Here is a 17,822-nt window from a genome sequence, read left to right as displayed (position 1 = left end):
AGTCTACTCGACCGATCCAATACAGTTGGTCCTATATCTAGCGACACCTCGAAAGTAGGGTGGTAGGCGTCTTCAGGTATAGTGAGCGGAAGGGCTCGGGTTAACAACACTATGGTCGGATCCGATACAAAGCATAGATCAAGCAATCGACCCAAGGAATTTTTCACATGATTGACTTGAGACAGGGACAGGTCAAGCAAGCCGTCAACAAAGTCATGTCGTGACATGGGCACTAGGATACTAGACTCGTTTACCGAAGACCAAACAGTTCCTGGCAAGTTGAAGTCACCAAGAACTATCATACGATCTTTATCAGATAGCGAGGAAGCAACAGCGGTTAAAGCGGACAAGTGCTGCTCATAAATTGAAATATCCGAAGAAGGTGGGATATACGAGCAATCTCCTCGATTATAGTCCTGTCGATGTCCTGACTGGGAACTCCGTTTGCCGGCCATTGGCTTTCCGGCTGCTGTAGCCATGATGGTCCAGACCACCATAATGGATGTACTGCTAACTCTTGTGGTGTTAAGCCACGAGTTGCGCAGTCCGCTGGGTTAACCGCAGTAGGTACATATCTCCACTGAGTTGATATACTATGCTCCAAAATCTGTCCAACGCGATTTGACACAAAGGTTTGCCATCGGTGTGGATCTCCATTTATCCAAAACAAAACGATAGTAGCATCTGACCAATAGAAGGTTGACATAGGTGGTCCTGCAGTGCGAAGTTGGTCCCGGATCCATTTTGCCAGTTTAACTGCCAGCAGCGCACCCGAAAGTTCGACTCGTGGAATTGTGATCGGTTTCGTGGGTGTGACTCGACTGCGTGCAGCTAGCAAATGAGTTTGAATCATTCCGTTTGGTAGCTCTGCACGAATATATGCACATGCTGCATACGCCAGTGATGATCCATCGCAGAAAACATTTAGCTGTAATGACGCAAGCTCGTGGATGTTGAAGCGCAGCCATCGTGGTACTTGAATTTGCTCGACATATGGCAAGTTCTGTATGAATCCCTGCCATCTATCAAGCAGTTCGGTTGGCAGCGGTTCATCCCAGTCCAGTTGTGCTAGGCTGCCATCGTTGCGTTTGATGCGGGCCATCCATGAGTCCTTGAGTATCGCCTTCGCGGTCATGACACAGGGCGTGATGAAACCTAATGGGTCGTACAGTCGGGCGACTGTGGAAAGTAAAGAACGTTTAGTATGTGCGTGACTGATTTCAAAATTTATCTTGAACCCAAAATAGTCTTGATGTGGATGCCAATAGAGGCCTAAGGTTTTAACGGGATCTTGGTATTCAAACTCTAATAGTGTCTTATGAGATAAATGGTCTGGAGGTATGTCTTGTAGCAGAGAAGCGTCATTCGCAGACCACTTTCGAAGTTCCATTCCTGCTGATCGTAAGGCTCCGATCAATTGATTTTGAATTTCTAATGCTCCTTCGCGAGTGGAAGCTCCGCTTTGTACGTCATCAACGTATATTTCGTGTCGAAGGACCCTTTCCGCGAGTGGATATCGGTCGCGTTCATCCTGCGCCAGTTGATGTATGACGCGAATGGCTGTGTAAGGAACTGAAGCGGTTCCAAACGTAACTGTGTTGAGATAATACTCAGCTACTTGGTTGTGTTCGTCATGCCAAAAGATGCGTTGATATTGCGAATCCTCTGCATTCATGTCAATGCATCTATACATCTTCTGAATGTCGGCAGCAAAAACAAAACGATGGAAACGCCAATTCAGGACCACGCCGGCTAGATCGTTTTGGAGCGCTGGTCCGGTGCAAAGGACGTCATTGAGCGATTTTCCGTTTGACGTTTTACGTGATTTGCCTAGCACCTGCGAAGGGTCAAACAAACGCTTAAGTGGTAACCGTACCAAGTACTTGCCGTTTCGTTGACGGATGTGAGTTCGTTTAAAATGCTCCTCGCACCATCGCTCTTCTGGTGTGAGCTGTTTTGCAGAACCGAGATGCTCTATTTCGAAGAATTTCTGGACGAGATTCTCTAGCCTGTTGTGGTGACATCTAATGGTGACAGCGTGTGAGCGTGTGGAAGTGGCTCGACCAAAGACTATCCAGCCAAGCTGGGTGTGCTGTGCAATTGGTTGGTTCTCCTTTCCTCTGCGAATATCTGAAAGCAGGATCTGTGGGATTACGTCCGTTTTAAGTATAAACGCAGTATCAATGGTAGTACAAAACTGCGAAGTACAAGAACTTAATGACAATTCTGTAGTGTAGGTACACCTGTTCTTGGAGGTGGTCCCAACTCCAGCAATTTCTGCTGAAATTGGATGCCGCTTGAGGTTGAGAGCCTGCACTGTGTGCTCTGTAATGAGTGTTCCTTCCGAGCCTGAATCCACTAACGCGCGTACCACGGCTGATTGGCCAGTGTGGGGGTTGTGGATTGTGACCAGGGCAGTGGCCAGAAGGACAGTGCTGGGTCCGCGATGCGTTGCCGTAGCGGAGACTAGTTGCGCAGAGTGTGTTCTCACAGACGAATCGGTCGCTGCAGACTGTGGATGACCACCGGAACTAGTGTTGGGAACAGCTGGGAGAGGCTGTGCAGTGCTCTGAGTAGGAAGTGGGGTCCTAGCGTAGAGTTGCGTAGGTGTAGCCCTGCCAGATGAGTCGCTCGTTGTATACTGCCAGGAGTTACCGGAACGAGCGCTATGGGAGGCTGCGTGAGGCTGTGTTGCCATCTGAGCAGGAGTTGGGAATCGCAGCAGTGTATGGTGTTTTTGACCACACTGCGTGCAGTTCCTTTTACTGGTACATTTTAAAAGTGCATGGGAACGGCTCAGACAGTTGAGGCATGCCTTTGCATGATCGACGATGGCTTTCCTTGCAAAGCAGTCCTTGGACAAAAGGTCCGGGCAATGCCGAAGATTGTGACTGTCGCTACAGTGAGGGCAGCGAGTGTGTTCGGCAACCGCAGCCTTGGCGTGGAAACTGTTGCCCTTGTATGTTACGTTGCCAACTGACTTCTTCGGGTGCCTTTGATTGACAGGCTCCGGCATAGGTGTCCGCGTCGTGGAGTGGCCTCGATTTTCGAACACATCGATGCTGACGAGACGGTCGTTGAGAAATGATTGTAGCTGAGAAAATGTGGCAAGTTCGGCAGAGCTACCGAGATGGAGCTCCCAAGCTTGCAGGGTCGGGCTTGGCAGTCTGGAAGTGAGATGATGAGCTATCCAATGCTGAACATCTAGATTCTTGAAAGCATTGAGACAAACCGTCGCAACATTAAGCATATGTTTTATATCAGCAGACTGCTCCTTTGTCAACTGTGGCAAGTCATGCAAACCGTTCCTATGGTACATAAACTGCAGCCGTTTGTTGTCGTATCGCTTGAGGACGAGACTCTAAGCTGTTGCATAGTTATTTCCCGCAAGCGCCATCTGCTGAATATCCTCGTCGCGATCCGAAGGAAGAGCTTGCTTCAGGAAATGAAACCTTTGGACGTCGGACAGTTTCTGGTTGTTATGGATGAGTTGAACAAATGCATCGTGAAATGCCGGCCAATCCACAAACTTGCCTGTAAATGTCGGTACAGGTAGCTTGGGCAATTGCACTGATGATACCGATGGATTTGCTGGCTCTGGATTCTGCTGTACCGGTGGTGCTCTTGGACATACATTTTCGTAGGCCTCTGATATGATGCTGAATGCCGTTGTATAGTCTTCATCAAAGCGAAAGGCCACTTCGCTGGACACATAACTATGCGTACTTGGACATCGAAGTATTAGTAAACGTTGATGATTTTGCTCAAATTCACCTAAGAACCGTTGCAAAGTTTGTAAGCGCGTTTGAAAATAAGCTTTTGTTTTCCGATCTGCGCCATCCTTTCTGAAATTACGCACCGTTTGATTAACCCTCGCAATGAGATTTGTCTGAATAACACTGAGATTGTCGATCTCTACCTGAGGATCGGCTTCGAGATCGTGGGACTCGGCTGTTGACATGTTGCTGTTATATGTGTATGTACTTTCTCATCCTTAGTTGCACTCTCTTTGACCTTGTACAAAATACCCACAACGAAACACTTACTCTGGTACTCGGGAGTGCTTCTCTTTGCTTAAAGCGTAGCTTAAGAGAACTTGCGAGTCGTTGTTGTTGGTGTTGTCCGAGCGGAACGGAGAAACTGTGCTACTGTGAGCGTTGAGTTGAGGCCTTGTGTCTAGAGATGATGTGCAGCAACAGAACGCTCGTTGGTCTCTTGGTTTCTGCTTTGCACGAGAGAGAGGCTGCTGTCTAACCGTCGGCTTGAGTTGCCTTTTGTGTGCTGCAGTGAGGCTACTGTCCAGGCGCAGAGCTATCGTCTGGTCTTCTTTGTCCCTGCTTCGTGCGAGAGATAGCGGCTGTTGGATAAACCATTGGTTTGCGGTGTGTTTGCCGTTTACAGTTGCAGCCGATAAAATATGATTTTATTTGTACATTTAACTGAACGCGGAACGAGGTAGAATCATATGCGGATAGTACGAATTAAACGCGTTCCTCCCATGGGCCACCAAAAATGTTGTGAAATCCTCGATACGAGATTTCAATGTTGAGCAGAAATGCTCTGGGGAATCTTTGCATTTAATAAGGTACTACACGATATAGACAATTCGAGATTTATTCATTTGGACTTCAATCAACTTAAACTTTAATCGTAATCGCGTATAGAGTACAATGTAATGGGTAATACGGGTTTAAGCGCGGCCGGCTGCAAACTGCTAATTGTCATTGTGATTTCGTCGACACGCAAACGAAGACTCTTCTTGGTGATCGGAGACGAGGTTACGCCGCCCTAGCATGAAACGACGCCGTTCTCCGAGTGGGCAATCGCAGTTAGAGCGCTCTCACTCTCTTTGTAGTTTAGCCCTTAGAAAACCGTCCAGTTCATTCAACGAATAATTCGATCTACAAAGTGTAAGGAACAACGGTATAAAATTTATAGTAAGTCTATAGTATAGTATATCACCCCTGATCAAGTTGTGCATAAAAATCACACCAAGCATTTTTCTACGGTTAACTAAGGATGGGAGGATTACTAATAGCAGTCTACTAGAGTAAGGCCCCGCAGAGCAAAGAGTAAAAAGTTTTTCTGGACTGATTCAATACGGTCCTGGTGTGCTGTGTACTGAGGGCACCTTACATAGGAGATTTTATTCTAAGATCGGACGAACAAACGAGATATAGAGAGTCTTTGTTATATAGGGGTCGTCAAATTCTTTGACCACCTCTTTATAAACCCAAGCACGCCCAAGGCCTTATTTACCATGGTAGAAATGTGTTCGGAAAACTTTAACTTGGGGTCTAACATAACACCCAGAACCTCCACCAGGGTAATTCTCTCAAGAGAACCACCAAATAGGGTATAGGGAGCCAACAAAGGGCTAGAACGATGAAATGTCATAACTTTGCATTTCGAGGCATTAAGGTGTAACAAGTTTGCACAACATCAGGACTGAAAGTTATTGAGATCGGATTGTAAACGAGAATTAAATGAAATGTCCTTATACTCTATACAGAGTTTAACATCATCCGCATACATAAGTACTCGAGAGTATGTTAATACTGAAGGTAAGTCATTAATAAAGAGTGTGAAGAGTATGGGGCCTAGATGGCTGCCCTGTGGTACTCCCGAAAAAACCTTTACTGGTAAAGAGGGGGAGTTTTTGAAGAGGACTCTTTGAGACCTGGAACAAAGATAGCTTGAAATCCATCTCAGGAGGTTGGGTGGAAACTTTAAAAGGTCAATTTTATGCGCTAAAAGGGAATGGTTTACAGAGTCGAATGCTTTACTAAAGTCGGTGTAAATAATTTTGTGTGTCCTCTATAGTTTTTTTCGTACTGCTTATTCTTATAGTAGATTGAATCCTCCATATGCTACCAGTGCAAAATTATTGCCTGCAACATTTTTCTTAAGGTTTTTTAATCACCTTTGGATTAACCCCGTCAAATGATCAGCTTTAATCTTTTTAATTTCTTTCGCTATCGTGGCCTGAGCTTTTAATAGCTTAATGGTTTTTCCGATAGCATGTTGCGTTAATTATTTATTATACCCGATACTCAAAATTAGTATTGGGGTATATTAGATTTGTGGTAAAAGTGGATGTGTGTGTAACGTCCAGAAGGACCGAAGTCCTTCCTTCCGAAGTTCCGACCCCATAAAGTATATATATTCTTGATCAGCATCAATAGCCGAGTCGATTGAGCCATGTCTGTTTGTTCGTCTGTCCGTCCGTCCGTCTGTCCGTCTGTCCGTCCCCTTCAGCGCCTAATGCTCAAAGACTATAAGAGCTAGAGCAAAATCTGTGGCATCCACAATTTCGACGATACGAGAAAACCAAAAACGCAAAATCGTAGAGAATGACCATATCTTTTAGACTGCAGACTCTGAACTGGATCGTATTATTATTATAGCCAGCATCAAGAAAACAATTTCATTTTTTCTCGCCCTGTCTCTCTCTAACGTAGCATAGGCGGCTTTGCTTAGAGTAAAACATTAGCGCTTAGATCTTAGAGACTATAAAAGCTAGAGCAACCAAATTTAGTATCCACACTCCTAATATATCGGACCGAGACGAGTTTGTTTCAAAATTTCGCCACACCCCCTTCCGCCCCCGCAAAGGATGCAAATCTGGGGATATTCACAAATCTCAGAGACTATTAAAGCTAGAGTAACCAAATTTGGTATCCGCACTTCTGTTAGTGCGATCAGATCAGATCATTTTTGTAGCCAAAAGGAACAAATCAATTTGCACTGGCTACGCAGCGCGTGACGTCACGCTCAGACTGATTTTCTGTCTCTCTCGCACGCACTCTTTGTCGTGTCGTTTAATATTAGCGCCGTCTGCCGGAGGAGAGCCATACTGACTTAGTATCGGGTATAATTCTAGAATTGCGGTGTGCGCAGCAACTCACAGCGTTCCCCCTCGTTTAATTAGGTTAGGTTAACCCGGACGGCCCTCAGCGGGGCCACGCATAGGCTAATATGGGCAGCAGTAGTCCCACTAACAATCTACAGTCCTTTCGTGGTAGCTGCAGTAGGTAGTCGCTAAGTTTCTCGTTGCGTTCCTTGCACATTATTTTCGAGGTTCTGCAGGTGATGCTACTCCTCCACCTGCTTTCGGTTTGCGATCTAGTGCGCTTCTCTACATCGCTTTGCTGCGTTCTAAGGGAGACAGGCACATTTTCGGCTCTCCTATTCTCCAGCCCGACGCCTTCTTTAGGTAGTACGTCCACCGCCTCGTTTCGCACTGACGTTGTAGTGCTTAGGGTATCTAGTGGCTCCCTCCTCGCCAAGACACTTCTGGAACTGACCGCGGACGCTTGCATAGATCTGATTACCGCTTGGCTGTCGACGAATAGATTAACCGCATTGTATGCTCGCTCTATAAGCTGAGCGACATCTGCTGCTTTCGTCCTGGTGAAATCTTCTGCCTGAAATATGCTGCATCGGCTCGGTAGCTTATATGACAGCCATATCTCAGGGTCTGTGCAGAATAAGCCCGCTCCTACTCCTCCGTCGATCTTGGAGCCGTCCGTATATATGTTGAGGTGTTTAACTTGGTCCCTTCCCTTTTCCACTCTTCGGGTCCCAGAGATGAGATAGTTTTGATGTCGAGGCAAGTTTGGGGGATCATGTAATCAGTCGATCTGCTTATGTCCTTGCCAATTGAACTGTGCCCGTATATCTGTGGCGACATATTTCCTGGTGCGATTAGGCGCTGTGTTGCCAAGGGGTCGATTCCGAGTACAGTTTCGAGTTCTTTTGTTGGGGTGACCTCAGCGCCCCTGTAATACAGAGCAGAGCCTATTGCTGAATCTTTTCCATAAGCTTATGGTATGTCTTCTTTTCAGTAGCTTGCCGCCACACTAAGGCTCCATACAGCAGAGTTGGTCGCACCACTGAGATGGGAGGCCCCATGAGCATCTTCTTTGATGCATAAAGCGCAATGGTGGCCTTCTTCACCCTTTTCACTACATTATGTCTACATGCCAACTTGCTGTCCAGTACTATGCCTAGGTACTTCACCTGTGCTCTTGGGTTCAGCCTAGTTTGGTCACCTTATACCTCTTCTGAAAGAGGATGAGGTCCGTCTTGTCCGCGTTGATACTGAGTCCTACTTTTTCCGCCCACTCGCGTATCTCCCTGAGTATACGTTCCATTAAGGAGCTGAGGGTCGATGGACACACACATCCGTAATAAATATGCTTATGTCATCTGCATAGGCTGTTATCTTTGGGGCCTTCCATTCAAATCTCTTGATGAGGTCGTCGACCACCAGATTCCACGGCTGCGGCGACAGGGCTCCACCCTGAGGTGTGCTCTGAGTGCCCCCTTAACCATGGAAGCGGTGCCCCATTCCGAATGCACCCGTCTACGTCTATGTCAACGAATGCTCTCAGTGCATACTTTTTATTGTGAAGGGCGCTCTCGATGGTGGCTACTAGCAAGTGTAGTGCCGTCTCCACTGATTTCCCTTTAGTGACATCAGTCCCCCTTCCTCAGGTAAGGCTTATCGGTCTGAAATCCTTGGGACTCACGTGGCTGCACATTCCTGCCTTTGGGAGGAAGACAACTCTCGAGGTTCTCCATTGGATAGGGATATAGCCCGTACTTAGGCATGCTAAGAATATTGCTAAGAGCCATGGGGTGATAACCTTTTTGGTCAACTGCATCATTGCTGGGAATATCCCATCCAGTCCTGGTGTTTTTACGCCCGCGAAGGAGTCTATGGCCCAGTGGATTCTCTGTTCCTCGGTTGCTAGGTCTTGATGCTCCTTGGCGTCAGTGACCTCGGTGCATCCAGGGAAATGCGCCTCCATTAGTGCTGTTAGGGCTTCTTTACTGCCCTCTGTCCATTGTCCGTTGTTTAGTCTTCCTTGGCTCTGTACTGTGGGCTGCTTTGAAAGCCGCTTCCGGAGCCTAGCGGTTTCGAACACTTTCTCGATGTTGGAGCAGAAGTTCCTCCACGAGATCCTTTGTGCCTTGGGTATTTCCTTCTTGGTGATCTTGAAGAATTCATTGTGATTGTGCCTTTGGAGAGAGAGAGATCTCCGATAGGGTCTTTAATAAGTTCTCTATAGCCCGGATTCGCGAGCTTCGAAGTAACTGTCTTTTTAAACTTTAACCAGTTTGTGTTTCGGTGGTTTCGGTAGACTGTTATATTCGAAGAGTGTTCGAATTCGCACTTGAACTGAATGTACTTATGGTCTGAGAAGGATGGTCTTTCGAGGACTCTCCAGTCAGACACCAAAGTACTCCTTCCCGGGACGAGAGTTAGGTCTAGCACGTTTGCCGAGGTGGAACCTGCGAAGGTGTGTTCCTTCTCCACGTTTGCTACGTCTAAGTTAGTGGATAAGATGAAGTCTAGGAGTGACTCACTTCTATCATTGATGTCGGGGCTTTCCCACACATTGTGATGGGCGTTGGCGTCTGCACCGATGAGGAGTTGGAGATTTTTGGAGCCGGCTTCTGTCACCAGACTCCTAAGTTCTTCCGGTGGGGCGGGCCTGACGTGTGCCATGTAGCAGGAAGATACCATAAGGCGCTTTTCCTCGCTCTCCAGCATCACTACCGTCAGGTCAACCGTGCTGTAATAAGACATAAGATGAGCATGGATCCCCTTCCGAATGAGTACGGCGGTTCTGTTCCTGCTTACCGATGTTGAGTAGAACAGGTTGTAATTTGAGGACTTTAGCCCGGCCACAGAGTTGCCTGACGCAATCCACGGCTCCTGGACTAAAGCTATGTCAGCGGTCCCTTGCCCCATGGCAATGAGGAGCTCCGCCGACGCTATTTTGCTTTTATGGAGGTTGAGCTGCAGCACCCTTAGCGTCATGGGTGGCTAACTCAACCTCACACGACAGGTTGACTATGATTGTCAGGTCACCGTCCTCCTCCTCCTCCGAGTCGTCCAGCGCAAGACCCTAGGCGGCCTCCACTATGGTCTCGAGACCTAGGTCTTTTTCGACTTCGCCTGCCTGGAGGGTGTGCGCATCTTTGTCCTCGGGGTGGCGCTTTTTATACCCTATACTCAAAATGAGTATTGGGGTATATTAGATTTGTGGTAAAAGTGGATGTGTGTAACGTTCAGAAGGAATCGTTTCCGACCCCATAAAGTATATATATTCTTGATCAGCATCAATAGCCGAGTCGATTGAGCCATGTCTATCTGTCCGTCTGTCCGTCCGTCCGTCTGCCCGTCCCCTTCAGCGCCTAGGGCTCAAAGACTATAAGAGCTAGAGCAACGATGATTTGGATCCAGACTTCTGTGATATGTCAATGCTCCAAAAATATTTCAAAACTTTGCCCCACCCACTTCCGCCCCCACAAAGGGTGAAAATCTGTGGCATCCACAATTTCGACGATACGAGAAAACTAAAAACGCAGAATCGTAGAAGATGACTATATCTTCTAGAGTGCAAAATCTGAACCAGATCGTATAATTATTATAGCCAGAATCACGAAAACAATTTCACTCTTTCTCGCTCTGTCTCACTCTAACACACAGGTTTCATGGTCGGTTTTGCCAATTGCAAAATATGAGTTCAAGGATCTCAGAACCCATAAGAGCTAGAGCAACCAAATTTGGTATCCACACTCCTGTGATATCGGACCTTGACCGTTTCGTGTCCAAATTTCGCCACACCCCCTTCCGCCCCCGCAAAGGAAGGATCTGGGGATATTCACAAATATCAGAAACTATTAAGGCTAGAGTAAAAAAATTTAGTATCCGCACTCCTGTTAGATCTCACTATAAAACGTATATCTCAGAATTTCGCCCCACCCCCTTCCGCCCCCACAAAGGACGAAAATCTGTTGCATCCACAATATTGCAGATTTGAGAAAACTGAAAACGCAGAATCATAGATAATGACCATATCTATCAGATTGCTGAATCTGGATCAGATCAGATCATTTTTATAGCCAAAAGGAACAAATCAAGTTGCACTGGCTACGCAGCGCCCGACGTCACGCTCAAACCGATTTTCTGTCTCTCTCGCACACACTCTTTGTCGTGTCGTTTAATATTAGCGGCGTCTGACGGAGGAGAGCCATACTGACTTAGTATCGGGTATAACTGTAGAGTTGCGGTGTTGCAGCTTATTTGAACATATTATCCTTATTACTTTAATAGCTTTTATATATATATATCTACCCTCTTAGCAGCCATGAGAGCTTGTAGGAAAGTTTAATGAATAAACTGTTTGTAATGAATTCCCGTTGATTGTTGCCGTTATTAAAGGATCATGTGGCGCCGAGATGACGTAACCTAGCAGAAGTAGAGCGTTTATTTTAGGGATCGTTACCCATTACTCAGCCTATTTGGACTGGTGCGATCAAGGAAGGGTGGGCATACCGAATTGCAAGACACCGCAAGCAACTCCCGCTCGAATTCGTTCCGCTGACTCATCTCCCTAGACTGTCATTTCTCTGTAAATTTCTTCCGTCTGAACCTTGAATATTTTTATTGTCTTTGCTCCTAATGCTCGAGCTCGTGACGCGATCTCTCCCTACCCCACCCCCACTCTACCCGACTAACCATGAGACCGGCAGCAACGCGTGCATGGATCTCGATCATACCCTCCATCTGCTCGTCTACCGTTTCAGATCCTAGCCTCTTTCTTCGTTATCTGTTACACGTTGCAGGGGGCGCCGCGTGGGTGCCGTTGTCGACAAAGACTCGGACCCGGAGGGCGTGCTATCCATTAGCATGACAGAAGAGGTAAGCCTTCTCCGCTCGCCGGAACCAGGTACCAGCTCCCTGCGTAGGGAAGGGCTGAAGCGTTCCAGGGAGGGGATGAAGGCAAAAGCTCTGTATAAGGCGGCCCTCAATTACTGTTCTGGCTCCAGGGCAAGGCGGATATCTCCCAAGAGGAAAAGTCTAAGCTAGCCTGGGCTGATCAACGGGTACAGGAGGGCCGCGAACACTACGCGCAGCTGCCCCAGCTGAAGGCAACAAACGGTGGATTCGCCAACAAGGTGGAGGAGATGTTGGCCACCAAGAGGCAATGCTCCATCGAGAACACGGGCCCAAGGTGCCACAGCCTAAGAAGCATAGGAAGAAGGGCATTAGCGAGGAGTCCAAGAGACACCTCATTGTCGCTTTGATTGGCCCAATGACCAGAACGGAAAGATGACGGCGGCGCAGTGAAAGCTAGTCCACGAGCAGCTTGTCGAATCGCTCTTCTCGCGAATATAGGAAGACCCCAGCGCTCCCATGCCCACGTTTAATGGAGCGGTATGGCTGAACGGGGTCAAGGTCCTTAAATTCAACGACGACCCAACGCGGCAGTGTCTGGTGCAGAAGGTTTCCCTACTGGAAGCTCTGTGGGAGGGGGCCAAGCTGGAGATGGTAAACAGGGAGCTGATCCCGTCCATACCAAAGGCGAAGGTGCTCTTCCCCATAGCTGTCCAGGGGGAGCAAGCATTGAAGCTGTTGCAGAGGCAAAATCCGGACGTGCCAACGGCTGACTGGAAGGTGTTGTATGCGTAGCCCAATACCCAACGAGGGGGGCCAGCATGTTATCCTCCAGATCAGCAAGGAGGCAGAGGATGTCTTGTATCCCAAGTTCGAGAAGATGGCGTGGGGCGTAGGTAGCGTATACCTACGACTGAACGAGGGGGAACGTTGTGAGTTGCTGCGGACACCGCAACTCTACAGTTATACCCGATACTAAGTCAGTATGGCTCTCCTCCGGCAGATGGCGCTAATATTAAGCGACACGACAAAGAGTGCGTGCGAGAGAGACAGAAAATCAGTCTGAGCGTGACGTCGGGCGCTGCGTAGCCAGTGCAACTTGATTTGTTCCTTTTGACTATAAAAATGATCTGATCTGATCCAGATTCAGCAGTCTGATAGATATGGTCATTATCTATGATTCTGCGTTTTCAGTTTTCTCAAATCTGCAATATTGTGGATGCAACAGATTTTCGTCCTTTGTGGGGGCGGAAGGGGGTGGGGCGAAATTCTGAGATATACGTTTTATAGTGAGATCTAACAGGAGTGCGGATACTAAATTTTTTTACTCTAGCCTTAATAGTTTCTGATATTTGTGAATATCCCCAGATTTTCATCCTTTGCGGGGGCGGAAGGGGGTGTGGCGAAATTTGGACACGAAACGGTCAAGGTCCGATATCACAGGAGTGTGGATACCAAATTTGGTTGCTCTAGCTCTTATGGGTTCTGAGATCCTTGAACTCATATTTTGCAATTGGCAAAACCGACCATGAAACCTGTGTGTTAGAGTGAGACAGAGCGAGAAAGAGTGAAATTGTTTTCGTGATTCTGGCTATAATAATTATACGATCTGGTTCAGATTTTGCACTCTAGAAGATATAGTCATCTTCTACGATTCTGCGTTTTCTCGTTTTAGTTTTCTCGTATCGTCGAAATTGTGGATGCCACAGATTTTCGCCCTTTGTGGGGGCGGAAGTGGGCGGGGCAAAGTTTTGAAATATTTTTGTAGCAGTGACATATCACAGAAGTCTGGATCCAAAACATCGTTGCTCTAGCTTTTATAGTCTTTGAGCATTAGGCGCAGAAGGGGACGGACAGACGGACAGACAGACATGGCTCAATTGACTCGGATATTGATGCTGATCAAGAATATATATACTTTATGAGGTCGGAAACGATTCCTTCTGGACGTTACACACATACGCTTTTACCACAAATCTAATATACCCCAATACTCATTTTGAGTATCGGGTATAAAAATATCATGATAAAAGATCTTATTAGACTAGGGTCAACTAATTATAAAGAGTATATTCAGGAATAATGGTAATTACGTTACACAAATAGAAATATATTCGAATGGTTTTCAGTTTAAATGCAAAAACAAGGGACGGATGGATGCATCTTTAAAGTGCACAGTAATTGCTTGTGGGGTAATCCCAACCATAAGTTCGGTTGTCGATAGATTCGGAATTGCAGAAAGTTACATTGCTTGCGAAAGAGCAGAACAAAACAAACACGTGAACAATTAGATTGGTCAGCGTTACAGTACGGCTGGGAAGTTTACGGTCGAGGCATGGAATCTTTAATGTTGCTTCGACTTGCGTAAAATTTTGAATTCACATATAGCAGACGTTCACAGGTTATCACTCACATTACGATCAAATCCAACGATGAAAGCGCTTCCATGTGGTCGATGAGGGAGGCTGAAAACTTGTAAATATCAGTGTGTCAGAGTAGATAAGCGATATGCGCGAGTATTAGTTTTAGTTCCTTTCCTTCTAACTGCACATTTCTTTATGATAATCCAACCAAACCGAATCACACGAAATTAACTTTTAATGTTAATCCTAGGGTCAGTACAATAGTGGGGTTCCAAAGTATTATTCTAATATGAAGAAATGCATGGGCATAGCCATCATGTTCGAGACACCGAATGACTTCATCAGCAACGCAAACAGTATAACGGCACCGGTAATTGTCTTCTCCTTTAGCGTTACTGTTCGTATGCGGGCGGCGTAAGCGACGTAGCAATGACGAAATTCACCGAAGAGGGAATAGTCAATTTCACACATATGTACATATGTATGTCACTGCACTCGTAGATAAAAGCCCATCGACCGTTTTTCACTGGGGTAGGCCGAGCAAGGCTGGTATGTGTGTGGACCCACGCCGGTACACGCTGCGGTAAATACAGTGATGCTCACATGTATGCAGACGCCACGCCGAAAGCAGATTTGGGGTCGAAGACGGCTAACACATACAGTAGTCGATCGGTACGATGGATACTTATATGTGTGGTAAGGTGACGAGACTGTAGTGGGTACGGCTTACGGTACTACGACAAGCGTTTAGTACGGTATTACGTACGTCCAAACCTATGGTTAGGTTTTTAAGAAAAAACGAGGGGGAACGTTGTGAGTTGCTGCGTACACCGCAACTCTACAGTTATACCCCATACTAAGTCAGTATGGCTCTCCTCCGGCAGACGGCGCTAATATTAAACGAAACGACAAAGAGTGCGTGCGAGAGAGACAGAAAATCAGTCTAAGCGTGACGTCGGGCCCTGCGTAGCCAGTGCAAATTGATTTGTTCCTTTTGGCTACAAAAACTATCTGATCTGATCCAGATTCAGCAATCTGATAGATATGGTCATTATCTATGATTCTGCGTTTTCAGTTTTCTCAAATCTGCAATATTGTGGATGCAACAGATTTTCGTCTTTTGTGGGGGCAGAAGGGGGTGTGGCGAAATTTTGACACAAAACAGTCAACGTCTGATATCACAGGAGTGTGGATACCAAATTTGGTTGCTCTAGCTCATATGGGTTCTGAGATCCTTGAACTCATATTTTGCAATTGGCAAAACCGACCATGAAACCTGTGTGTTAGAGTGAGACAGAGCGAGAAAGAGTGAAATTGTTTTCGTGATTCTGCTATAATAATTATACGATCTGGTTCAGATTTTGAACTCTAGAAGATATAGTCGTTTTCTGCTCTAGCTCTTATAGTCTTTGAGCACTAGGCGCTGAAGGGGACGGACAGACGGACGGACGGACAGACGGACCAACGGACAGACGGACAGACAGACATGGCTCAATCGACTCGGCTATTGATGCTGATCAAGAATATATATATTTTATGGGGTCGGAAACGATTCCTTCTGGACGTTACACACATCCACTTTTACCACAAATCTAATATACTATAATTTTGAGTATCGGGTATAAAAAAACGAACTTTAATTTTCTATTGGCCGGCAGTTGGGATACAATTTTCACTCACCCGATGGGTTCGGCCTTCGCTTAATAAACGTAGGAATGGTCGGCTGATCTTTTGACTAGATCTTAGCCACGATGGACACGCGGTAATTGCGGTCGAGGTTAGAATTTTTTTCTTTCACTGCACTACTTGAGTATTTTCCTCAGACGTCGGGATCGTGAGTAAAATTGGAAAGAACATGCCCAAGCCACTCACCTTCCGCTTGAGCCCTTGGTTCTCTCATTCCCCTTTTTTCACCACACCTTGACAGTAGCCGCTGTTAACTTATGTCATTTTTTTCTTGCGCGTAACTGCCAAAAGGTGCAAGGTGCATGTCTAAGGGAAGGGGAAACCGCGGGACGGTTATCCGATATTTTTGGTTGGACAGGCGCCACTACAAACGCGTAATTTTTGTGGCAGTAGTATTACAACTGACATGGCCTGCTCCCGCCATGCCCGAGGTGTGACCGCTGGCGACACACAGAGAGGACTGCACCTCCCCGTGCCCGCCGGTGGTAGCAGTCACGCTTTCCACCGACGTTTGGGTTGACATCCCAACCCGTGCTTGCTCCTTTTCAGCCTCCATGTTTGGCCCGAAGGTCCATCCCGGCTAATATTTTTCGGAGGGACCACCCCTAGCGTTTTATGCCTGGCCGCCAGGCACCTCTAGCCGTGGCCCTAGTTCAGTTCCCCCGACTTTAGATCGGGAAGACGATGCATCATTACCTTAGCTGGACACTGCATTACCTGTCCGGGGTAATGTCTATTACCTGTCCGGTGTAATGCCTATTACCTGTCCGGGGTAATGCAGTGTCCAGCTAAGGTAATGATGCATCGTCTTCCCGATCGTCGTGGAGGGTTCCGCTAGAGGTTTTTTGCCAGCCATTTATTTAATTAAGCTTAAACAACAATATGAAATATCTGACTTAGATGATGAATTCTGCTTCTGTAGTTGTTACCGCTGCTGCTGCTACTGCTGGGGTTGCTGCTGCTTATATCGCTGCTGTTATTGTCTATGCTACTGATATCGATGCCGTCGCTGGGGTCACTGCAATTATTGTCGCTGCTGCTAGGGTCGCTGCAAATATTGTCGCTGGCATAGTGGGCACACTACAAACCATTTTTTTTTTTCCACAGTCACAGTTATTGCCGATTTAATTTTCATCAATTTCCGGCTATTAAGAATTTTCGATATTGCGAGTTATATATATTATTCTTTCGATTTTTTTGACTCGAAAACGTGGCGTTTTTCGAACGTCACGAACATATTTTTCTTTTTCCAAATTTTTCCAATCTATAATTATCTTTACAGATCGCTGTTTACACCCAAGCAGTCATAACTTGTCTACTTTATGTGGTTTCTTTAGAGCTCTGTTTTTTGGTTGCATGGGTAAATGTGTACATTCTGCAAGAGGATCAAAAAAGGCATGGTTTTGACGTTAATATGTTCATGTTTCAACAATAGGAAAAAATGGAGGGCCTTGTCTTATCCCTGTCTCATGTCAATTATGTGAAAAATTCCTTGGGTCGATTGCTGGATCTGTGCTTTTTATCGGATCCGACCATTATATTGTTAACCCGAGCCCTTCTGCTCACTATACCTGAAGACGCGTACCGTCCTACTTTCGAAATGTCGCTAGATATAAGATCAACTGTATTGGATCGGTCGAGAAGATTATCTGAATGTGTACGCTGCTTTCGTAAAGCCAAGCTTGCGAATCTTTATAGCTTCATTAGGGATTTTGATTGGTCGGCCTTGTAATTGTGCATTGCTGTTATAAAATGCACAAACATTTTTATACCCGATACTCAAAATGAGTATTGGGGTATATTAGATTTGTGGTGAAAGTGGATGTGTGTAACGTCCAGAAGGAATCGTTTCCGACCCTATAAAGTATATATATTCTTGATCAGCATCAATAGCCGAGTCGATTGAGCCCTGTCTGTCTGTCCGTCCGTCCGTCTGTCCGTCTGTCCGTCTGTCCGTCCCCTTCAGCGCCTAATGCTCAAAGACTATAAGAGCTAGAGCAACGATGTTTTGCATCCAGACTTCTGTGATATGTCACTGCTACAAAAATATTTCAAAACTTTGCCCCGCCCACTTCTGC

General features: G+C 46.4%; 2 protein-coding genes across 9 annotated transcripts in view; one reads left to right on the top strand and one right to left on the bottom strand.

The window, feature by feature from the left end:
* LOC26534138 (mitochondrial basic amino acids transporter) overlaps positions 1-17,822 on the top strand; it is a 278,776-nt gene that overhangs the window by 130,813 nt on the left and 130,141 nt on the right. The window lies entirely within an intron of this gene.
* LOC6899580 (uncharacterized) lies at positions 1,208-3,102 on the bottom strand. Its single transcript, XM_033379335.1, has 2 exons — positions 1,619-3,102; positions 1,208-1,560 (listed from the first exon to the last, which is right to left on the bottom strand). The coding sequence occupies exons 1-2, from the start codon at positions 3,014-3,016 to the stop codon at positions 1,432-1,434; spliced, it is 1,527 nt and encodes a 508-aa protein (XP_033235226.1). The 5' UTR covers positions 3,017-3,102; the 3' UTR covers positions 1,208-1,431.

Source organism: Drosophila pseudoobscura, chromosome 4 (genome assembly GCF_009870125.1).
Source record: "Drosophila pseudoobscura strain MV-25-SWS-2005 chromosome 4, UCI_Dpse_MV25, whole genome shotgun sequence".
Classification (NCBI taxonomy): Eukaryota; Metazoa; Arthropoda; class Insecta; order Diptera; family Drosophilidae; genus Drosophila; species Drosophila pseudoobscura.
The sequence above is the reverse complement of the archived record's forward strand: the minus strand, read 5'-3'. Positions and strand labels throughout refer to the sequence as shown.

Excerpts from the sequence above, each read along its gene's own strand:
- LOC6899580 (XM_033379335.1), bottom strand. The coding sequence starts at position 3,016 with ATGCCGGAGCCTGTCAATCAAAGGCACCCGAAGAAGTCAGTTGGCAAC. Across the intron at positions 1,561-1,618 it reads GGCATGACGAACACAACCAA|CCATTCGCGTCATACATCAA; the intron begins GTAGCTGAGTAT and ends TTCCTTACACAG.